General features: G+C 47.4%; 1 protein-coding gene across 3 annotated transcripts in view; it reads right to left on the bottom strand.

Moving 5' to 3' along the window:
* LOC140386752 (myeloperoxidase-like) overlaps window positions 1–22196 on the bottom strand; it is a 103759-nt gene extending 81563 nt beyond the window's left edge. For all 3 annotated transcript variants that reach the window (XM_072469405.1, XM_072469406.1, XM_072469408.1), the window contains exons 1-2: window positions 22072–22196; window positions 11859–11932 (exon numbers count right to left, since the gene is read on the bottom strand). In XM_072469405.1, coding sequence (XP_072325506.1) covers window positions 11859–11931 — 73 coding nt within the window. In that variant the 5' untranslated portion in view covers window position 11932; window positions 22072–22196. The remainder of the gene's footprint in view (window positions 1–11858; window positions 11933–22071) is intronic.
* Between the last annotated feature and the right edge of the window lie 3003 nt (window positions 22197–25199).

Genomic DNA, 25199 nt, shown 5'->3' with positions numbered 1-25199 from the left:
AAAAATGGGTCCCCGGAAAAAAAGTTTGAAGAACACTGCTCTATAGCTTTGACAAAGAGTCACCCAGACTGGAAATGTTAGCTCCATTCTCTCTCCACAGATGCTGGCTGACCTGCTGAGATTGTCCAGCATTTTCTGTTGCTGTTTCAGATTCCAGCATCCGCAGTAATTTGTTTATGCCAGAAAATATCTGCTGCTCAAGTAAAGAACGAGCCAGTGGATATCAAAATTGATCTATCAGCGTATCGAGCGATGGAGCATGCAGTTTCTGTGAGAAATGGAGGAAACGTCTGATGTGTTGGGTGTTCCGGATCCGTGGAATACATACAGGCCACCAACACTGCACTATTTTATTAAGTCAGAAACTGTTGAACATACTTTCACTGTGGGTTAACACGATGTTAGATTAAACTAAAGACCTATGCCTGTCCGCACCAGTCTATGCACTCAGCACGTGGTGAGGACCTGTGCTATAAGCTGTAAGCTCTGTCCTTGTAGGAGGCTGCATCCTGAATGAGCGGGAACTCAGATGCCCCCTGTCTTTATAGTGAGTGTGCTCTAACTGGTGATTGGCTGCGGTGTTTTGTGTGTTGATTGGTCTTGCTGTGTGTCCATCAGTGTGTGTGTATCTGCACCATGATATGCTGGTGTATATCATGACATCCTCCCTTTTATAAAAGAATGTATGTGTGTGGCAATAAATAATGTATGGTGAGAATGTTCCTAACTACGTGTGGGGTGCGAAGACATATTTACAGGACTACGTACATGAGAACTAAGCTATTTACATGGGAAGATGCCTGGTGCAGAGAAGCAGTATGCAACAAGAATAACGAGATCAACACGATATACAAACCAGGGAAACGATCAAACAAAGCAACAAAACAATTCAGAGAGTCTATAAGTCCACAAAGTTCATAAATTAAGTCTCTGAGGTGGGCGACAAATTCAGGTTGACCGCCTCAAGGGTGGGTCGAGAGCCGCCGGTTCAGGAGCGGACTGGACTGCGTCAGAGTCAGGGGGAGGCAGAGTGACAGGGAGCTCTGCATAGTCCGTGGCAGGGTCAGCAGGAGGGCGAGGCAACAGTGGAGGATCACATGACGAGTGTGGAACGAGACGAAGGGCGCATCGATTGCGGCGCAGAATAGAGCATCCGTTAGACGAACCAGGAACGAGCGGGGGGGCACCTGCCGAAGGACAACAGCGGTCACAAACCAGCCCCCATCCGGAAAATGGATGCGGACGTTGTCATCTGGAGCCAGAGCAGGGAGATCAGCTGCACGGGAGTCATGAGCCGCCTTGTGCTGTGCACGAGACAGCTGCATCCGGCAAAGGACCGGAACGTGGTCGAGGTCTGGGACATGGCACCGTCGTCCTCAGGGTACAACCCATGAGTAACTGGGCTGGCGACAGGCCAGTGGACAGCGGGGTGGAACGATAGGCCAGCAAGGCAAGGTGGAAATTGGACCCAGCATCGGCAGCCTTGCATAGGAGCCGTTTGACTATATGTACTCCCTTCTCTGCTTTGCAGTTGGATTGGGGGAACAGGAGACTGGATGACACATGGGCAAAATTGTACCGCCTGGCAAAGTTGGACCATTCCTGGCTGGCGAAGCAGGGGCCATTGTCCGACATAACTGTGAGCGGGATGCCGTGTCGAGCAAATGTTTCTTTACATGCATGGATGACGACAGACGACTTGATGTCGTGCAACCGTATCACCTCCGGGTAATTCGAAAAGTAGTCCACGATCAGGACATAGTCTCTACCCAGCGCGTGGAACAGGTCGATGCCCACCTTGGTCCATGGTGACGTGACCAACTCATGGGGCTGCAGGGTCTCACGTGGTTGGGCCGGCTGGAAGCGCTGCCATGTGGGGCAGTTGAGCACTGTGTTGGCTATGTCCTCATTAATGCCGGGCCAGTACACTGCGTTTCAGGCCCATCGGCGGCACTTTTCCACGCCAAGGTGGCCCTCATGTAGTTGTTCCAGGACAAGTTGCCGCATGTTATGCGGGATGACAAGGCGGTCCAGTTTTAGAAGAACCCCGTCTACTACCGCCAGATCATCTCTGATATTATAGAACTGAGGGCATTGGCCCTTGAGCCACCCGTCCATTAGGTGGTGCATGACACGCTGTAGCAAAGGGTCAGCCGCCGTCTCGTGGCGAATTTGGATGAGGCGTTCATCCGAGGCAGGTAGATTGGAGGCCGCAAATGCCAAATGGGCGTCAACCTGGCTGACAAATCCTGCTGGCTCACATTGAGTGTTGACTGCCCTGGAGAGAGCGTCAGCAATGATGAGGTCCTTGCCTGGGGTGTATACCAGCTGGAAGTCGTATCGCCGGAGCTTGAGAAGAATACACTGGAGGCGAGGCATCATGTCGTTCAAGTCTTTCTGTATTATATTGACCAGCGGGCGATGGTCGGTCTCGACGGTGAATTGAGGAAGTCCGTAGACGTAATCGTGAAACTTAACCACACCGGTCAGAAGGCCCAAGCACTCCTTTTCTATCTGCGCTGATCCGTGGAGGTCATCGCACGTGACGCATATGCAATGGGGGCCCATGATGAGGCCTCATCACGTTGAAGGAGCACTGTCCCAATGCCGGATTGACTGACATCAGTCAAAATTTTGGTCTCCTTTGCTGGATCAAAGAAAGCTAAGACCGGGGCCGTGGTCAGTTTTGCCTTGAGTTCTCTCCATTCGCGCTCGTGGGCAGGGAACCATTGGAAGTCTGTCGTCTTCCTGACCAGGTTCCTGAGAGCCGTGGTATGAGAGGTGAGGTTAGGGATAAATTTCCCTAAAAAATTGACTATGCCCAGAAATCGGAGGTCCGCCTTCTTGTCCTCTGGTGTTTTCATAGCTGTGATGGCAGCTACCTTGTCCGCATCCGGCTGCACACCCAATTGGGAGATGTGGTCCCCGAGGAACTTGAGTTCCGTCTGACCAAAAGAGCAATTGGCACTGTTGAGGCGGAGGCCATGCTCATGTACACGTCTGAATACATGCTGGAGGCGACTAACATGCTCCTGCGGGGTGGTGGACCAAATGATTATGTCATCGACATAGACGCGAACGCCTTCAATACCTTCCATCATTTGTTCCAGAATCCTATGGAACACTTCTGATGCAGATATGATCCCGAACGGCATCCTGTTGTAACAATATCTGCCAAAGAGGGTATTAAATGTGCAAAGTTTCCTGCTGGATTTATCGAGCTGGATTTGCCAAGAATCCTTTTGAGGCGTCGAGTTTGGTGAAGAGCTTGGCGCGAGCCATCTCACATGTGAGCTCTTCGCGCTTGGGAATTGGATAGTGCTCCCTCATAATATTGCGATTTAGATCCTTGGGATCAATGCAAATTCTCAATTCGCCTGAAGGCTTTTTTAAATATACCATGGAACTGACCCAGTCGGTCGGTTCCGTGACTTTGGAAATCACTCCTTGGTTCTGGAGGTCCTGCAGCTGCTGCTTGAGGCGGTCCTTAAGGGCTGCTGGGACCCTGCGAGGTGCGTGCACCACAGGCGTGGCATTCGGTTTTAATAAAATCTTGTAGGTGTACGGGAGCGTGCCCATGCCCTCGAAAACTTTGTGGTACTGGTTGATAATGGCGTCGAGCTGCGCCCTGAAGTCAGTGTCCTGAAAGGCAGACTCGTCAGCAGGAGAGAGTAAACTCTCTGAACTAGGTTCAACAGCTTGCATGCCTGCGCGCCAAGCAGGGAGGCTTTCGAGGAGCCCATGATTTCAAAGGGAAGGATGGCTTTGCGTGACTTGTGTGTCACCTTGAGCTGACACGAGCCGCTGGCAGCAATGGCATTGCCATTATAATCTAATAGCTGGCAGGCTGATGGGAGGATGGCTGGTTTGACACGAAGGCTTTGGAGGTCAGACCGCGCAATGAGATTGGCGGAGGCACCAGTGTCCAGGCAGAATCGTATTTGGGACTGGTTGACCGTAAGGGTGACACACGACTCATCGTCCGGATCAATGCTGTATATCGATAGAGGCTGGATTCTTTGCTTCGGGGACACCCTGTTTTTTGTAACAATACCGATTCGAAAAGGTGTCTTTGGGTCCTCGGTGTCAATATTGGGTAGTTGGTCCGCATCGGACTCGGTGACCGTGGGTTGAATGGCCCTGACATTCCTGCGAGTCTGGCCGGAGCGATACGAATTGGCAGGCCGAGCTGATCTGCATAAAGCAGCATAGTGTCCAAGTTTGCCACATCTCAGGGATTGTCGGGATTTGGCAGGGCATTGCCGCTTTAAGTGGGCGGAGCCACAGTTGCCGCACGTTGTAGAGTCAGTACGTTCGCTGTGCCACCGCGCATGCACGGTGCGGCCGTATGTGGTGCGCGCCTTTGCAGTACGTTCGTCGACGTCCCCTCATTCGGTGCGCACAAGCGTGGGAGTCCGCGAAAAGTGCGCAAAATGGCTGCCCTCATCCAGGCTGAGGTCCCGGAGTTGCTCGATTGCTAGGACCTATTCTGCCTCGTGGGGCCCTTGCCGAGCCATTTCAGCCGCTTGGATGTGGGAATACCGACTAGTGGCATGTTCGTGTAGCACGCAGGTCTTGATGGCGGCCGCTAGGGTGAGCTGCTGTACCGTGAGGAGCTGCTGGCATAGGGAGTCCGACTGAACACCGAAAACGATCTGGTCACGTATCATGGAGTCGGAGGTGGGCCCATAATTACAGGACTGCGCAAGGATGCGGAGGTGGGTGAGAAAGGACTGGAAAGGTTCATCCTTACCCTGTAAACGCTGTTGGAATACATAGCGCTCAAAACTTTCATTCACCTCTATGTTGCAGTTAGTGTCAAACTTGTCGTGTTGGGTGTTCCGATACACAAACAAACCAACACGGTTGTAGATGGTACAACTCTGTTTTATTACTCTTGTTAACAACATCTGTTAACTCATGGCTGTGGTTCGTACTTTACCCGTTAACCTGTGGACCCAGCCCTAACACTATCTTAGAGAGGCACTCAGCACATGGTATATGTCTGAATGGCACGCTGTGAGCTCTGTGCTCTGAGCTATCTCCTGCTGGAATGAGCAAGAACTGTGGTGTTCCCTGTTTTATAGTGCGTGTGCTCTCACTGGTGATTGGCTGCGGTGTTGCGTGTGTGTTGATTGGTCCGTTGATCTGTCCATCAGTGTGTGTGTGTGATTGCACCATGATATGTTTATATGAATATCATGACAAAACTTGAGGAGGACCGTCTTGAATTTTGATTTATCTTCATCATCAGCAAAGGTGAGAGAATTGAAAATGTGGATGGCATGTTCCCCGGCTGTGGATAGGAAGAGAGCGATCTTCCTGGTGTCTGAGGCAGCTTCCTGGTCTGTGGCTTCCAGGCAGAGCTGGAAGCGTTGTTTGAATATCTTCCACTTGGTCCCCAGGTTATCGGTGATGCGGAGCGGCGTCGGCGGGCGGACGCTGTCCATTTTGCAGGATGACTGTATGCTGGTGGAAGGCAGATCACTTGCAGGTAGGTCTAAGAAGTTCTAATATCCCTCAACTCCTGGTATCATGATGTGTTGGGTGTTCTGGATCCGTGGAACACATACAGGCCACCAACACTTAAAATAGTGCAACACTATTTTATTAAGTCAGAAACTGTTGAACATACTTTTACTGTGGGTTAACACGACGTTAGATTAAACTAAAGACCTATGCCTGTCCGAACCAGTCTATGCACTCAGCACATGGTGAGGACCTGTGCTGTAAGCTCTGTCCTTGTAGGAGGCTGCATAACGAATGAGCGGGAACTGTGATGCCCCCTGTCTTTATAGTGAGTGTGCTCTAACTGGTGATTGGCTGTGGTGTTGTGTGTGTTGATTGGTCTTGCTGTGTGTCCATCAGTGTGTGTGTATCTGCACCATGATATGCTGGTGTATATCATGACAACGTCCAGAACCAGTCAATATCATCTTGATTTAAGCCAACTACCTGTCCAGAGAAGCATATGCCAAACAGTTTAGCGATTCAGAAAGAAAGGAGTTGTTCGTCACAGAAAGAGTAGAAAGGTCAGTCACTAGCCAAGAGAGGCATTCATTGCTTGTGTTTCGAATCTTATCGAACCCTCTGCGAACTGGACAGTGTATTCCAAATATGTTCTTGCCCCCTTACGAAGTGCAATGCAAACAGTTGGTACACCATTGTTTCAACACTGCGGGAGTTCTCTGCTTGGCAAACTGCCATCAAATAGCATGTTACATCAGGATTGATTGCAGGTGAGACCTCAGGCATGGATTGAGCACAGTCCTTTTTTCTAATGCTTAGCCTGAAATACCTGATTTATGGATACTAGTTTTGCAACTTGCCAAGTGGTGACTTGAACCCATAATCACTCAGCTGCTCATGCAGCACCATAATCATTCAGATACAGTACCCGGTAATATACTCTTTCATTCAGTGTGGTACCCTCTCCAGTTCATGGTGCTGAATTTAATGTAACTTGCAGCACCAGTTGTCTGGGTCCTTTAACACTGAGCCAGAGTGACTGATGTTTGGCAAGCTCGCACTGTTCCATGAGCAGAACCTGTGGCCAAAATAATTGAAGGAGGATCAGTTTCATTCACTGCTGACAGATCGCGATGCTCTGCCAACTGCTCTTGCTGGTTTCAGGGGAAAATAAATCTCCACTGGTTGGAATCATAGCCAGCACAAAGGAAGAAGGTTGTGGGTAATGAAGGCAAATCATCGCAATTCCAACACATTATAGGAGTAGCTCTAAACATCTTCAGCTGCTTCAACAATGACCATTCCACCATCAAAAGAGTGGGGACATCTGCTAAACATTGCAGTGATCAGTGCCATTTCCAACCTCATCATGGAAAGAAGCAGCCCATCCCTACATACAGCAAGACTGGGACAACATTCAGGCTCAGGTTGCTGTGCGTACGTAACATTCTTGCTTCACAAGTGCCAGGCAATGACCATCTCTAATAAAAGAAAGTCCAGAAACGTCCTTTTGAAATTCAACTGCTATAGCACCACTGAATAGCCAACAGCCTGGGGGACCAGAAACTTAACTTCGCCAGCCACATGAATACTGTGGTTTCATGAGCAGCTCAGTGGTTGGGAATTCTGTGACTTTCCCAAGTCAGGCATGTGATGGAATGTACCATCTCCAAGATGTACTGCAGCAACTCGCCAAGGCTGATTCAGCAGCACCTTCCAAAGAGGTGTGATCTCTATTACTGAGATGAACAAAGGCAGCAGGCACATGGGGAACACCACCACCTGCAATTCCCCTTTAAATTACACACCATCCTGACTTGGAACTACTGCCCCTTCATTAATGCTGGGTCAAAGTCCTGGGACTCCCTTCCAAACAGCACTGTCGGTGTACCCACCCCACATGCAGCAGTTCAAGAAGTCAGCTCACTCCCACCTTCTCAAGGGCAATTAGGAAATAATAAATTCTGCAGCCTAACAAGCTTTGTCACGGTCGCATAAATTAGTAAAATACTTAAATAAAGCAAACAAGAAGAAGGACCATGAAATCCGAACTCTGATTATATGTCACAAGTCTACCATTAACATTGCGACTCCTCTTTGCAAAACCCCAATGAATATTTAGAGGTGCATTGCTTTGTAGTGGAACTCAATATCTCTGGAAGTCTATTGTGATTTAAGGCATGGGGCTGGATTCTCCGTTTCTGTAGCGAAGTGCCGACTCCGGCGTGGGAAGTGTGGCATTTTACAACGCCAAAATTGGCACCGAACCCTCACCGATTATGGGGCCGGTGAGGAACTAGCAGCGGCGCCAGGTAAAAGTCCCAGCTCCTGCGCCAAAAATAGCCAACGAATGGCAGGGTCCATGGCAGTGCATGCGCACCGCAGTGACCTGCAGCAATCACGTGTACAACATGGCGCCGACCGTGTGCGGACCTTACCCGCCAAATACAGCCTCACAGGACAACCCTTGGCCACCCATTGACCACTCCCCATCAGTCCTCCCAGTTCTCACAGAAGCCTACCCGGCCAGCAGTATGGCTCCCGACCGACTGTGGCGGCGATGGACACAGTTCTGACCGCTCAGACCACACGTCAATCGCGTTGTCATGTATTCGGCCCACTGAAGGCGGAGCATCGGGGGAGGGCCTTCTGATGACGTGCCAACGTCGTTCCAATGGCATGCGGCGCACGATGCAATAACGTCATTTCGGAGGGGGCGGAGACTCGAAAACCAGCGTCAAACCGGTGCCGCCCCCGGTTTGGGCATCGGAAGGGATCTCTGCCTGATCGCCGATTACGATATCGGCAACAGAGAATCCCGCCCATGGTCTTTCGAAAGAAGGAGTGGTCTGATTAACAAAAAAAAACAGAGAAGTGTTTGAGTATCCTCAATACCTTTTAAAAGAAGGGTTATCTGCAGAAGGCAGATTCGAAACTTTAACTCTGCTTCACTCTCCGCAGATGTACCAGGCCTGCTGAGTTTATCCAGCATCTTCTGTTTGTATTTCAGATTTCCAGAATCTGCAGATTTGATTTTTATTTATTTTCTTCCTATACCACAGCCTGTTTCTCAGCAACTAGACAGTGACAGGCTATGTAGTTTGCCATTCTTTATTGATTGCTGCTCTGTATTTGTTGTGATGTTGAATATTGAATCCACTGAGATTCCAAGGTCTCTTTCAACTTCATTATTAGCTATTGTAACAACATTCATGGAATAAATGTGTTGCCCACTTTTTCTTCCAATGTGCAAAATGTTATATTCAATTGTAGATCCAGTACATGTGTGTGGTAGCGTGGGCCCATTAAGTGGCCGAGCTTCACTGATACATGACGAACAGTATATCGAACGACTCAGTTTCTTCTTTACCATGAATGAGATCACAGGCGAGTACAAGCAGAAGGTGAAACTTCTGACAATTTGCAGGCCCCAGACCTATTGGTTAAAGAACATTACAACCCAAGGCCCTAGATTATCCTCCAACGTTACAAGTTTAATTCTACAGTGAGGGACTATGAAAAGTCTGTCTCAGCTTTCATAGCCAGGTTCCACCAGCTTGCTAAGCACCGTGAGTTTGGTACGCGCTCAGTGACATATTGCGTGGCCGCTGGTTTGTGAGGTCCATAACCTTAATAACCAGAAGAAGTTTCTGACGGAGACCACAATTAAGTTGGCTCGGGACCAATCATGTGGGAGTGTGTGAACCGTGGCCAACGAGGAGTTTGCACGGGGTCCTGGGAGCAGGACCCCGGGCAGTGTGGATCAGGTAGCTAGAGAATAAAGACCTGGGGCTGCATTCTCCAAAAATGGGGCTATGTCCCCAAGCCAGCATTAAAACACTGATGTTTCACTTGGACTTTCCTTAAGAAGGTCCTGAGTGACTCCCCTACCTGCAGGGGGCAAGCAGGGCCCCGGAGTACTTCTCGTAGCTCTGGCTGCGGACACAGGGCCCCGCACCTCCGGTCGGGGGTCTGAGCATGCGCAAGGTGAAGGCCTGTGGCGGCCGCCCCGTGCGACATGGCGGACTCGCACAGCGGACCGTCATGGAAAATGTAGGCCCCCATGTGATCGCGGGGCCTTCGGATCAGTGCCGTCCAATCGCTCCCCTGGCCGTCCATGAGCCCCCCCTGGTGAACGATCCCCCTGCCTCCCACCTGGTTGTAGTGCTCTGTGCCTGTTTTCTAACTGTCTTTGCCTTTAATCAATAAACCCCTTTGTTTAATACAGGAAGCTACAGTGTATGTCTCAAGCCACCACAATATGATTACATTATATACACATTACAGTACTTTTGCATGAAACATCACCTATCATTCTTATCTGTACACATGTAATTTAACTTATTGTAATTTTTTGAGTAGGTACCTTCAATTCCACCACTCCTGGTTCAAAATCATGTCCAAACCTCCGAATTTGTGTTCGCTTCTGAATTCAAGCCATTGATTTAAATTAGAAACAGTAATGATCCCAACACAAGAGGCCTGGTGAATTCCCATCCTCAAATCAACCTAATTCCTCCAATTATTTTCATTGTATTCATTTCCTCAAATATATAGGAAAATTGATCAGACTGCAAGCACCTTTACCTGTCGAAGTCACATTAGCTGCTGTTTATGGGGCTATCACATTTCCCTCTGATAATCAACTGCATTATTTTACAAGGAAATGAAGTAAGCATCGTCCCTCAGGCCATTAAACATTGGGCCATGAGGCAACCAGCAGCAACAAATTGCATTAACATAGCATCATTCCTGTAGAAAACTGTCCCAAGATTCGTTACAGAAGCCCAATTAGACAAAAACTGCCACTGAGTCCAAGAAAGAGAAATTAGGATGGTGATTAAAGTTTGGTCAAAGAGGTAGGAGTTAAGGAGGGCCTTAAAAGGAAGAGAGATAGCTGAGAGGTTTAGGGAGAAAATTCTGATGCTTAGAGCCTAGACAGCTGAAAGAATAGCCACCGATGGTGGGGCAGATGGAGTGTGACGATGCCAGACTTGGATCATGTATTATATCCATCTACTCTGAATGACTTCAGTTGTTCCAATGTATCTGCAGATCCAGCTTTTGATGACCTCCTTTTCCTTCTTATGTTGACTGCCGCAGAATCCCTACAGTGCAGAAGAATACCACTCAGCCTATTGAGTCTGCACCGACCCTCCAAAAGAGCACCCTACCCAGGTCCACTTCCCCACACACACCACTCTACTCCCGAAACCCGGTAACTTAACCTACACATCTTTGGACTGTTGGATGAAACTGGAGCACCTGGAGGAAACCCATGCAGGCACAGGGCGAAAGTGCAAACTCCACACAGACAGTCAGCCAAGGCTGGAATCGAACCCGGGTCCCTGGCATTGTGAGCCAGCAGTATTAATCTCTGTGCCACATACTTGGCCATTTGGTAGTCTAAAACAGCGTTAGCTTAGATTTTTTTGATATGAAGAATGTCCAAAGATGTGCAGGTTAGGTGGATTGACCATGCTAAATTGCCGCTTAGTATCCAAGGGTTAGGTGGGATTACTGGTTTACGAAGATAGGGTCGGGGCAGACTCAATGGACCAAATGGCCTCCTTCTGCACTATAGAGAATCTAGGATTCTAATTAGGGTAATTTATTTTGCTTCTTCCTCACTCCCTCTCGCAGATTCACCTTTATTTACCTTCTAGGCATTCACTGACATAAAAATATGTCACATCAGTTCCATTTCAGTCGAATCTCTACTTTCTGAACACCGGCCACTCCTGAATTTCCTAAATTAATTTTCTTTCAGGGGTCTGGAAGTTAACCATGATCACCTGGGACACAGTATGCTTAGATGAACCATTGAGGGATTTACGAAGCAGAAGGTGATTCTTCCCATTGTCTATGCCATCAGCTTACAAGGACCATCCAAAATGAAATCAATTGCCTTGCTCACTCACAATTGTTCTGTATTTTACACAGCTTTGAAAATGTACATTTAGTGCTGTAAAAGATTAAAAGGTGTTTATCACAACCATTCCTAACATTATGCAAATATTTTGGTTTTGCAGCTCCAACCCAGCACATACCTCTGGTTTTGTGCACCTCCAACGCTCCTTCAATCTGAGTGACCCTCAAATCTGCCGTACTTCTCATCTTCCTGGTCATCAACTAACTTTCTCACATCACATTTGCTCCTTTTGCAAATCATTTTAAATCTGTGCCCTCTCGCTCTTGATGGCTTTGTGAGTGGGGGCAGTTTCTCCCTGTCTGCTCTGTCCAGCCTCCTCGTGATTTTGAGTTTTTCGCAAAACACATATCGACATTGACTGCATTCTCTCTATTTGTCCAATCAGTCATGCAATAAAAGTTACATCTGTTAAAGATCATTTGCCTTTAAAAACTCAGCGCCTGTCTCAGTTTCTTACCTGCTGGAGCTCCATCAATCTCAGTGCAGAGAAATCCAGCGACGGACACACCCAGGAACCACAGGAGTATCATTCTAGAAGAAAAACATTTGTTTCCATGACCCAGTCTGCCAGCTCGTAGAAGAGGCTCGTAATAAATAAATTGCTGTACCAAAGGAAATTGTTTCATTCTAACTACCCCATCAAATCATTTAATGATTTTAAGCACCTCGATTAGACCATCACTTATTTGTTTACACGCAAAGGCATACATGGTCTAATCTAGTTTTCACCCTGGTAGCACTCTGGTGAATTCACACCGCATTCTTTCCAAGGCCAATACACATTCCTGAGATGTGGGCTGCAATGCTCAGACTGTTGGGATTCTCTTGGAGTGGGTGGCTTCAATGGAAATCCCATTGAGAAGCGGCAGGAAGAGAGAATCCCGCCACCAGTGAATGGCACGCCATCGAGGAACACATGGCCGGGGGACAGGGAATCCAACCCGTGGTGTTAAAAATTTAATATAGCCCTCCAGATTTAAACTAACCAGAGTTTTCTCGAACTGTAGCATAACTTCGACCTCTTTGTGTTCAAACCCAATTGAAATAAAGGCTAAGATTCATAGAACATAGAACAATACAGCGCAGTACAGGCCCTTCGGCCCACGATGTTGCACCGAAACAAAAGCCATCTAACGTACACTATGCCATTATCATCCATATGTTTATCCAATAAACATTTAAATGCCCTCAATGTTGGCGAGTTCACTACTGTAGCAGGTAGGGCATTCCACGGCCTCACTACTCTTTGCGTAAAGAACCTCTGTCCTATATCTATTACCCCTCAGTTTAAAGTTATGTCCCCTCGTGCCAGCCATATCCATCCGCGGGAGAAGGCTCTCACTGTCCACCCTATCCAACCCCCTGATCATTTTGTATGCCTCTATTAAGTCTCCTCTTAACCTTCTTCTCTCCAACGAAAACAACCTCAAGTCCATCAGCCTTTCCTCATAAGATTTTCCCTCCATACCAGGCAACATCCCGGTAAATCTCCTCTGCACCCGCTCCAAAGCCTCCACGTCCTTCCTATAATGCGGTGACCAGAACTGTACGCAATACTCCAAATGCGGCCGTACCAGAGTTCTGTACAGCTGCAACATGACCTCCCGACTCCGGAACTCAATCCCTCTACCAATAAAGGCCAACACTCCATAGGCCTTCTTCACCACCCTATCAACCTGGGTGGCAACTTTCAGGGATCTATGTACATGGACACCTAGATCCCTCTGCTCATCCACACTTTCAAGAACTTTACCATTAGCCAAATATTCCGCATTCCTGTTATTCCTTCCAAAGTGAATCACCTCACACTTCTCTACATTAAACTCCATTTGCCACCTCTCAGCCCAGCTCTGCAGCTTATCTATATCCCTCTGTAACCTGCTACATCCTTCCACACTATCGACAACACCACCGACTTTAGTATCGTCTGCAAATTTACTCACCCACCCTTCTGCGCCTTCCTCTAGGTCATTGATAAAAATGACAAACAGCAACGGCCCCAGAACAGATCCTTGTGGTACTCCACTTGTGACTGTACTCCATTCTGAACATTTCCCATCAACCACCACCCTCTGTCTTCTTTCAGCTAGCCAATTTCTGATCCACATCTCTAAATCACCCTCAATCCCCAGCCTCCGTATTTTTTGCAATAGCCTACCATGGGGAACCTTATCAAACGCTTTGCTGAAATCCATATACACCACATCAACTGCTCTACCCTCATCTACCTGTTCAGTCACCTTCTCAAAGAACTCAATAAGGTTTGTGAGGCATGACCTACCCTTCACAAAGCCATGCTGACTATCCCTGATCATATTATTCCTATCTAGATGATTATAAATCTTGTCTCTTATAATCCCCTCCAAGACTTTACCCACTACAGACGTGAGGCTCACCGGTCTATAGTTGCCGGGGTTGTCTCTGCTCTCCTTTTTGAACAAAGGGACCACATTTGCTGTCCTCCAGTCCTCTGGCACTATTCCTGTAGCCAATGATGACATAAAAATCAAAGCCAAAGGTCCAGCAATCTCTTCCCTGGCCTCCCAGAGAATCCTAGGATAAATCCCATCAGGTCCCGGGGACTTATCTATTTTCAGCCTGTCCAGAATTGCCAACACCTCTTCCCTACGTACCTCAATGCCATCTATTCTATTAGCCTGGGGCTCAGCATTCTCCTCCACAACATTATCTTTTTCCTGAGTGAATACTGACGAAAAATATTCATTTAGTATCTCGCCTATCTCTTCAGACTCCACACACAATTTCCCATCCCTGTCCTTGAATGGTCCTACTCTTTCCCTAGTCATTCGCTTATTCCTGACATACCTATAGAAAGCTTTTGGGTTTTCCTTGATCCTTCCTGCCAAATACTTTTCATGTCCCCTCCTTGCTTGTCTTAGCTCTCTCTTTAGATCCTTCCTCGCTACCTTGTAACTATCCATCGCCCCAACCGAAACTTCACACTTCATCTTCACATAGGCCTCCATCTTCCTCTTAACAAGAGATTCCACTTCCTTGGTAAACCACGGTTCCCTCGCACGACGCCTTCCTCCCTGTCTGACCGGTACATACTAATCAAGAACACGCAGTAGCTGATCCTTGAACAAGCCCCACTTATCCAGTGTGCCCAACACTTGCAGCCTACTTCTCCACCTTATCCCCCCCCAAGTCACGTCTAATGGCATCATAATTGCCCTTCCCCCAGCTATAACTCTTGCCCTGCGGTGTATACTTATCCCTTTCCATCATTAACGTAAACTTCACCGAATTGTGGTCACTGTCCCCAAAGTGCTCTCCTACCTACAAATCCAACACCTGGCCTGGTTCATTACCCAAAACCAAATCCAACGTGACCTCGCCTCTTGTTGGCCTGTCAACATATTGTGTCAGGAAACCCTCCTGCACACACTGTACAAAAAACGACCCATCTATTGTACTCGAACTATATCTTTTCCAGTCAATATTTGGAAAGTTAAAGTCTCCCATAATAACTACCCTGTTACTTTCGCTCATATCCAGAATCATCTTCGCCATCCTTTCCTCTACATCCCTAGAACTATTAGGAGGCCTATAAAAAACTCCCAACAGGGTGACCTCTCCTTTCCTGTTTCTAACTTCAGCCCATACTACCTCGGAAGAAGAGTCCCCATCTAGCATCCTCTCCGCCACCGTAATACTGCTCTTGACTCGCAGCGCCACACCTCCCCCTCTTTTGCCTCCTTCTCTGAGCTTACTAAAACACCTAAACCCCGGAACCTGCAACATCCATTCCTGTCCCTGCTCTATCCATGTCTCCGAAATGGCCACAACATCGAAGTCCCAGGTACCAACCCATGCTGCCAGTTCCCCTCCCTTGTTTCGTATACTCCTGGCATTGAAGTAGACACACTTCAAACCTCCTACCTGAACACTGGCCCCCTCCTGCGACGTCAAATCTGTGCTCCTGACCTCTATACTCTCATTCTCCCTTACCCTAAAACTACAATCCAGGTTCCCATGCCCCTGCTGCATTAGTTTAAACCCCCCCAAAGAGCACTAACAAATCTCCCCCCCAGGATATTTGTGCCCCTCAGGTTCAGATGTAGACCATCCTGTCTGTAGAGGTCCCACCTTCCCCAGAAAGAGCCCCAGTTATCCAGAAATCTGAATCCCTCCCGCCTGCACCATCCCTGTAGCCACGTGTTTAAATGCTCTCTCTCCCTATTCCTCATCTCACTATTCACGTGGCATGGGCAACAACCCAGAGATAACAACTCTGTTTGTTCTAGTTCTGAGCTTCCATCCTAGCTCCCTGAAAGCCTGCCTGACATCCTTGTCCCCTTTCCTACCTATGTCGTTAGTGCCAATGTGGACCACGACTTGGGGCTGCTCCCCCTCCCCCCTAAGGACCCGGAAAACACGATCCGAGACATCACGTACCCTTGCACCTGGGAGGCAACATACCAAACGTGAGTCTCTCACGCTCCCACAAAATCTCCTATCTGTGCCCCTGACTATAGAGTCCCCAATTACTAATGCTCTGCTCCTCTCCCCCCTTCCCTTCTGAGCAACAGGGACAGACTCCGTGCCAGAGGCCCGTACCCCATGGCTTACCCCTGGTAAGTCGTCCCCCCCACAAGTATCCAAAGCGGTATACTTGTTTCTCAGGGGAACGACCGCAGGGGATCCCTGCACTGACTGCTTTTTCCCAGTCCCTCTTACAGTCACCCACCTATCTCCAATCTTTGGTGTAACTAATTCCCTGAAGCTGCTATCTATGACCCCTTCTGATTCCATTAATCTTTGAATGATTTTTTTTGCTGTATCTACCCACTGGCTTCTTGCCACATTCCTTACACTATAGGTTACCACAGCTCATGAAAAACATTATGGGTGGGAATGTCCAGCCCCCACCCTGTGACATGTTTTTCTGCGGTGAAGCCATTGCCCCATAGCGGCACCTTCCAGTCCCACCGATGACTATGCTGGGGATCCTGCCGCAGGGAGTCAGTCGCCTTCAGTGGGACCAGAAAAGTTGGAGGGAAGTGGCGGAAAATCCCACCCAAAATGCGAAATGTTCTTTCTTTCATTCTCTTGATTCCTGCACATAACACCTAAATCTCTCCCCTTCTCAGTCCCTCGCTTTTCACCAATAAGAAAATACTCAGATCGACTTCTCAGCTGCAAAGGGGATGACTCACCCACATCAATGTCCCATATGCCGCTGGTTTTGCCTGCGCAAAGTCTCTTTAGAACATAGAACATAGAACATAGAACAATACAGCGCAGTACAGGCCCTTCGGCCCACGATGTTGCACCGAAACAAAAGCCATTGGCTACAGGAACCTACACTATACCATTATCATCCATATGTTTATCCAATAAACTTTTAAATGCCCTCAATGTTGTCGAGTTCACTACTGTAGCAGGTAGGGCATTCCACGGCCTCACTACTCTTTGCGTAAAGAACCTACCTCTGACCTCTGTCCTATATCTATTACCCCTCAGTTTAAGGCTATGTCCCCTCGTGCTAGCCATTTCCATCCGCGGGAGAAGGCTCTCACTGTCCACCCTATCTAACCCTCTGATCATTTTGTATGCCTCTATTAAGTCTCCTCTTAAACTTCTTCTCTCCAACGAAAACAACCTCAAGTCCATCAGCCTTTCCTCATAAGATTTTCCCTCCATACCAGGCAACATCCTGGTAAATCTCCTCTGCACCCGCTCCAAAGCCTCCACGTCCTTCCTATAATGCGGTGACCAGAACTGTACGCAATACTCCAAATGCGGCCGTATCAGAGTTCTGTACAGCTGCAACATGACCTCCTGACTCCGGAACTCAATCCCTCTACCAATAAAGGCCAACACTCCATAGGCCTTCTTCACCACCCTATCAACCTGGGTGGCAACTTTCAGGGATCTATGTACATGGACACCTAGATCCCTCTGCTCATCCACACTTTCAAGAACTTTTCCATTAGCCAAATATTCCACATTCCTGTTATTCCTTCCAAAGTGAATCACCTCACACTTCTCTACATTAAACTCCATTTGCCACCTCTCAGCCCAGCACTGCAGCTTATCTATATCCCTCTGTAACCTGCTACTTCCTTCCACACTATCGACAACACCACCGACTTTAGTATCGTCTGCAAATTTACTCACCCACCCTTCTGCGCCTTCCTCTAGGTCATTGATAAAAATGACAAACAGCAACGGCCCCAGAACAGATCCTTGTGGTACTCCACTTGTGACTGTACTCCATTCAGAACATTTACCATCAACCACCACCCTCTGTCTTCATTCAGCTAGCCAATTTCTGATCCACATCTCTAAATCACCCTCAATCCCCAGCCTCCGTATTTTCTGCAATAGCCTACCGTGGGGAACCTTATCAAACGCTTTGCTGAAATCCATATACACCACATCAACTGCTCTACCCTCGTCTACCTGTTCAGTCACCTTCTCAAAGAACTCAATAAGGTTTGTGAGGCATGACCTACCCTTCACAAAGCCATGCTGACTATCCCTGATCATATTATTCCTATCTAGATGATTATAAATCTTGTCTCTTATAATCCCCTCCAAGACTTTACCCACTACAGACGTGAGGCTCACCGGTCTATAGTTCCCGGGGTTGTCTCTGCTCCCCTTTTTGAACAAAGGGACCACATTTGCTATCCTCCAGTCCTCTGGCACTATTCCTGTAGCCAATGATGACATAAAAATCAAAGCCAATGGTCCAGCAATCTGTTCCCTGGCCTCCCAGAGAATCCTAGGATAAATCCCATCAGGTCCCGGGGACTTATCTATTTTCAGCCTGTCCAGAATTGCCAACACCTCTTCCCTCCGTACCTCAATGCCATCTAATCTATTTACCTGGAGCTCAGCATTCTCCTCCACAACATTATCTTTTTCCTGAGTGAATACTGACGAAAAATATTCATTTTGTATCTCGCCTATCTCTTCAGACTCTACACACAACTGCCCATCCCTGTCCTTGACTGGTCCTACTCTTTCCCTAGTCATTCGCTTATTCCTGACATACCTATAGAAAGCTTTTGGGTTTTCCTTGATCCTTCCTGCCAAATACTTCTCATGTCCCCTCCTTGCTCGTCTTAGCTCTCTCTTTAGATCCTTCCTCGCTACCTTGTAACTATCCATCGCCCCAACTGAAACTTCACACCTCATCTTCACATAGGCCTCCTTCTTCCTCTTAACAAGAGATTCCACTTCTTTGGTAAACCACGGTTCCTTCGCTCGGCACCTTCCTCCCTGCCTGACCGGTACATACTTATCAAGAACACGCAGTAGCTGATCCTTGAACAAGCTCCACTTATCCAGTGTGTCCAACACTTGCAGCCTACGTCTCCACCTTATCCCCCCCAAGTCACGTCTAATGGCATCATAATTTCCCTTCCCCCAGCTATAACTCTTGCCCTGCGGTTTATACTTATCCCTTTCCATCCTTAACGTAAACGTCACCGAATTGTGGTCACTGTCCCCAAAGTGCTCACCTACCTCCAAATCCAACACCTGGCCTGGTTCATTACCCAAAACCAAATCCAATGTGGCCTCGCCTCTTGTTGGCCTGTCAACATATTGTGTCAGGAAACCCTCCTGCACACACTGTACAAAAAACGACCCATCGAATGTACTCGAGCTATATCTTTTCCAGTCAATATTTGGAAAGTTAAAGTCTCCCATAATAACTACCCTGTTACTTTCGCTCTTATCCAGGATCATCCTCGCCATCCTTTCCTCTACATCCCTAGAACTATTTGGAGGCCTATAGAAGACTCCCAACAGTGTGACCTCTCCTTTCATGTTTCTAACCTCAGCCCATACTACCTCGGAAGATGAGTCCCCATCTAGCATCCTCTCCGCCACCGTAATACTGCTCTTGACTAGCAGCGCCACACCTCTCCCTCTTTTGCCTCCTTCTCTGAGCTTACTAAAACACCTAAACCCCGGAACCTGCAACATCCATTCCTGTCCCTGCTCTATCCATGTCTCCGAAATGGCCACAACATCGAAGTCCCAGGTACCAACCCATGCTGCCAGTTCCCCTACCTTATTTCGTATACTCCTGGCATTGAAGTAGACACATTTCAAACCACCTACCTGAACACTGGCCCCCTCCTGCGACGTCTATTCTGAGCTCCTGACCTCTATACTCTCATTCTCCCTTACCCTAAAACTACAATCCAGGTTCCCATGCCCCTGCTGCATTAGTTTAAACCCCCCCAAAGAGCACTAACAAATCTCCCCCCCAGGATATTTGTGCCCCGCAGGTTCAGATGTAGACCATCCTGTCTGTAGAGATCCCACCTTCCCCAGAAAGAGCCCCAGTTATCCAGAAATCTGAATCCCTCCCGCCTGCACCTTCCCTGTAGCCACGTGTTTAATTGCTCTCTCTCCCTATTCCTCATCTCACTATCACGTGGCACGGGCAACAACCCAGAGATAACAACTCTGTTTGTTCTAGTTCTGAGCTTCCATCCTAGCTCCCTGAAAGCCTGCCTGACATCCTTATCCCCTTTCCTACCTATTTCGTTAGTGCCAATGTGGACCACGACTTGGGGCTGCCCCCCCTCCCCCTTAAGGACCCAGAAAACACGATCCGAGACATCACGTACCCTTGCACCTGGGAGGCAACATACCAAACGTGAGTCTCTCACGCTCCCACAAAATCTCCTATCTGTGCCCCTGACTATAGAGTCCCCAATTACTAATGCTCTGCTCCTCTCCCCCCTTCCCTTCTGAGCAACAGGGACAGACTCCGTGCCAGAGGCCCGTACCCCATGGCTTACCCCTGGTAAGTTGTCCCCCCCACAAGTATCCAAAGCGGTATACTTGTTTCTCAGGGGAACTTTCCACTCCCTCCTGCACTAATTACTGTGCCACAGAACTTAGTACTGTTGTCAAAATAATCCTAAATTTGAATTTCAGAATATAAACTTTAAAACATCAGTAAGTAAACTATCTGGAAGATAAGACAGAAAAATGATAGGTATGTTTCACTCACACTCACGCAATTGCTATTATGTGAGCAAATACTCTCACATTAATGTTGAATTATAATGCTGCATAACAGTTTAACCTAGTGGTGCCCAAACTTTGGAGACAAATTTTTTTGACGGTCTTTCTAACACAATCTTCCCACCCTCTCAACAGGGACATTATGAATAAAGTGAACGTGGAGAGGATATTTCCACTCTTAGGAGAAATGAGAACCTGAGGACACAGCCTCAGGCTGAAGGGACAATCCTTTAAAGCAGAGATGAGGGGGAATTTCTTCAGCCAGAGGGTGGTAAACACAGCTCAGATGCTTTCACTTGAATCTGTCGGACATTATTACATGACTGGAAACACAAGAGTAGAGTTAAATTTACTGACAGTGTTGCTCAGCTTTTGACACTTTCCTCATTTACTGACTTGTACTTAATAATGGAGTCCTGTGGTAGCGTAACTACCTCTGATCCAGAAGCTCTGAGTTCGAGTTTCACCCCAGGACTTGGTGGCCAAGGAAGGTACGTTCATTTTTTTTTCATAAATTTAGTGTACCCAATTCATTTTTTCTAATTAAGGGGCAATTTAGTGTGGCCAATCCACCTAGCCTGCACATCTTTAGGTTGTGGGGGCAAAACCCATGCAAACACGGGAGGAAGGTGCGTTCATAACGCAGTCAAACAGGTTGAGTGCGTCAACCTGAAAATCCTTCCAACGTGCCAATGGCATGTTTTGCCAATGGCAAAAGAGTGGGAGAGATTCCTGGTCAGCCACGCTTGATGTGGAGTGACGCCCCTCAAGCTATAAGCCTCTGGTGACAGACAAGCAACCTATTCCAGGAATTACTATCTACGGAAACAGTTGAAAGTCTGCCTTAGTGCACCACTAGGTGCAAGAAGATAATTGAAATGGACTAAATAATGGCTTATGTATTACTCTAGTGTGTAACGTTATCTGAGGTATGTTTTTTTAAATTTTGAGTACCCAATTAATTTTTTCCAATTAAGTGGCAATTTAGCATGGCCAATCCACCTACCCTGCACATCTTTGGGTTGTGGGGCGAAACCCACACAGACATGGGGAGAATGTGCAAAGTCCACATGGATAGTGACCCAGAGCCGGGATCGAACGTGGGACCCCGGCTCTGTGAGGCAGCAGTGCTAACCACTGCACCACTGTGCTGCCCCCTTTATCCGAAGTATGTTAATGGCAGTGACTAGATTAAATGTAGATGCCACACACATGAAACATTGTCAGTTGTCACCCTGCCCTCCACGGGATGGGGCATCAGTCACTTCTGGCATTCTATGTTTTTCATGCAACTGGCACAAATCTTTCTCATTGCCTGTTCATCAAAGATATTCCTCAGTTCAATTCAGTTTGCAGCAGTAATAAAATATGGGTGAAATTAGATCATTCTCTCACAAGTAAAAAGGTCTATTTCCTACACTCACCTCGCTCTTCCCATCTACCTACGATTGAGCACAGCTGTTAGGGTTCATTTACAGAACTAATAATCTTTACAAACGACAATTATTACAAAAAAGAAATCACTGCTACAAACCCAGCAGCACAGAACTGACTTCATTAATCAGAGAGTAGATTGGTGCTGCCGTTAGCATAATTAACTTCCTAATTAAACTTGTTTTAAAGTAATTCATTCAAATGCATTTACCCACCTTTAAAGAGCTGGCACCATCAATCTTGCCTGCCAAGCTTCTGAATCCAGGGGCTCAGACAATTGGTATTTCAGGTCTTAACTTAAATCGTATTCAGCGATCACATGAGATGTTGACCTTCTGAACCAAATTTAAATTTCAGTAAGAAAGGAGTTTCCTATGAAGGAGGTGCAAGGCATTAAGATAAGCAAAGCATTTGGATTGGTAGGGCAGCAACTTAATATTGTGTAATTGCAAAGCCGTTACAACACAGGGGGGGAATATATTTCTTCATATGTTGAGATACAACGAATACTGCGGAGATATATATTACACCAGCAACTCAAAAAACTGTGATGAATGGTTGAAGGACCATGATCAGCAATTCCTATTTTCTGGAATTCCGTCCCAAAATCATTTTATCCTTCCTTCGTAAAGTTGTTAAAATCCTGGGCTGGAATCTCTGATTCTGAGACTAAGTGCTGACACCGGCTTGGGAACGGTGGCGTTTTACGACCGAGAAAACGGTGCAAAATGCCCACCGATCCTCTGTCTGCTGGGGGGCTAGCAGGCATGCAGCAGAGAGCACCCAGCTCTAGCTGCGGATACAGCTGGAGGCTTGCCGGCTCCGTGGCCACACATGCGCATGGCGGCGGCCTGCCAAACAGTAACCCCCTTTGGCTAGGCTCGCCACCCCCGGACCATCCCCCACTAGTGCCCCCAGCCCCCGCCAAAACCACCCCTGCCCACGGATCGGCTCTACCCCCCCCCAAATGTGGCAGCGTTGGGCTTAGTCCATAGCTGGCACGCCGAGATCCCGAAAATAAATACCATGAGTGACCGATGCCGTCGGGGGCGGAGCATCGGGGGGAGGGCCTCAGGTAACGTCCTGCTTGCGGCGTACTCATAGATGTCGCCATTTTGGAAGGGGCGGAGCATCATAAAAGCGGCACCCACCCCCCCCCGATTTCGGCGCCAACATGGATTCTCCGGCCAATCGCCGAATGCGATTTCAGCATCGGAGACCGGAGAATCCCACCCCCTATCTCAATCTGTGGTTCTGTCTCTCTTCCCTTTATTTCCAAATTCTGTCATTCCATTCCTCTCTCTGAGCCAAAATGTTTGTTTATATGCAGAGTAATGTAGATGTTGAGGGCTGTTGAAGTGTTCAATGATTTCCACGGTCACAGCAAATCACAATAAGGTAATGTTGTCGAGCAGCTATCTTTCCCTTAGCTCATAGACATTCAAGTGAGACACTCAAGTCTTTAAGTACAATATTGCCACACTAAGAGACAATGATTACCATAAACTGAACATCTCATTGCACAGATGGAGACGATAGATCAATCCAGAGTCATATATTCTAGCTTAAGGGAACTTCTTAATACATGCAAATATCAAAAAAAATAATGCAAGTCGTACCACAGACATCCAAAAATCATTTCACAGGATATGAAGTCATTGCATCAAAAATCTGGTCAACATGAACTTTGAAGCCATAGGCCATGCTTCACTAATATGTCAGAGTTTGTTGGGAAATAGTGCCTTGAGCATCAGAAAATGTCCCACTGGCTCTTCACAGAACAATAAAGAAAAAAATAACTACCACATCACATGAGGAGATATTAGGACAGATGGCCAAAAGCTTGGTCAAAGATTTAAGAAGTGCTTTAAAGGAGGTAGATAGGTAAAGAAGTTTAGGAATGGAATTACAGAGCTTAGGACCTTGGCTGCTGAAGGCATAGGCATAAATGATGAAGTATTAAAATTGAGGATGCTGAAGAGGCGAGATTTGGAAGAGCATAGATACCTGGGAGGGGTGTAGGGCTGCAGGGGATTACAGGTAAAGGAAGGGCAGGACCATGTCAGGAGTCGAAAATGAGGATGAGAATCTTAAAATGGAGAAATTCCAAACCTGGAGCCAATGTAGGTCAGCGAGCACAGGAATATTGGGTCCTCAGGATTTGGTGCGAGTTAAGAAACAGCCAGCAGAGTTTTGGATGACCTCAAGCTATTGGAGGACAGAAGGCGAGAGGTTGGCGAGAAGTGTCTTGGAATTGTTGAAACTAGAAGTAAAAAATGGCATGGATGAGGCAATCACTCTTCGTAATCAAATGCCACTTGGGCACAAATTAGAACTTGAGCCACATTTAGTACATTTAGTATGTATTTGCAACCCGGAAGCAATTTTGGTGGATTACTGACTATTAATGTACAATCGAGGAGGTCCTGTAATGCAGGAGATACTATCCCTGCCTCTAAGCCTCAAGTTCCAGGTTCAAGTCTCACTCTAGGACTTAATAATTTCACAACATGGCCAAACAGGTCAAGTATCAACTTGTAAATCTTTCCAACATGTGGCAATGACTGGCAGGAAGACTGGGAGAGAGTCCTAATGAAATGAAATTAAAAATGAAAATCACGTATTGTCACAAGTAGGCTTCAATGAAGTTACTGTGAAAAGCCCCTAGTCGCCACATTCCGGCGCCTGTTCGGGGAGGCTGGTATGGGAATTGAACCGTGCTGCTGGCCTGCTTTGGTCTGCTTTAAAAGCCAGCGATTTAGCCCAGTGTGCTAAACCAGCCCCTCAGTCATATGATGGAAAAACATTAGAACCTCTACCATCACTATCTATGTCTCTAGGCTACAAAATGCATGTAAATTATATGATGGTACAGTAACTTAGCCTTTTGGAGTTGGTTGGCTTAGTTGGCTGTTGTGGATCAAATTGGTGCCAACAGCATGGGGTTCAATCCCCATTGTAGCTGGCATGGATTCAGGACTTGCCTACCTGCTCTACCTGTGGTGGAGGTCGTGGTGTTGTGGGTCGGACTTGCCTTCGGACAGGGAACTGAAGAAGAAGAAATGTGCATGGCTGTACCTGAGATGTTTACACTCTAAACTGAAGGAAGATTTTCTGATCTTTAACTAGGGATAATGAAGGTGGAAATTTGAACTAATTTGGGAACTGAAGCACTTGTTGAAATCCTTCAATCAGAATTCTGATGGAATTGTGACAGGTTTTGCAGTTTCTCACATAACTGGTGCAGCACACTGGCACCTTATTGGGTGCGACTCATTACAAATGTAACTGAGTGGTGAAAACTGAGCTTGAGCTGGATCGGGTTAAACAGAGGACAGGAAAT

The sequence above is a fragment of the Scyliorhinus torazame genome, chromosome 12 (genome assembly GCF_047496885.1).
Source record: "Scyliorhinus torazame isolate Kashiwa2021f chromosome 12, sScyTor2.1, whole genome shotgun sequence".
NCBI classification, from domain to species: domain Eukaryota; kingdom Metazoa; phylum Chordata; class Chondrichthyes; order Carcharhiniformes; family Scyliorhinidae; genus Scyliorhinus; species Scyliorhinus torazame.
The sequence above is the reverse complement of the archived record's forward strand: the minus strand, read 5'-3'. Positions and strand labels throughout refer to the sequence as shown.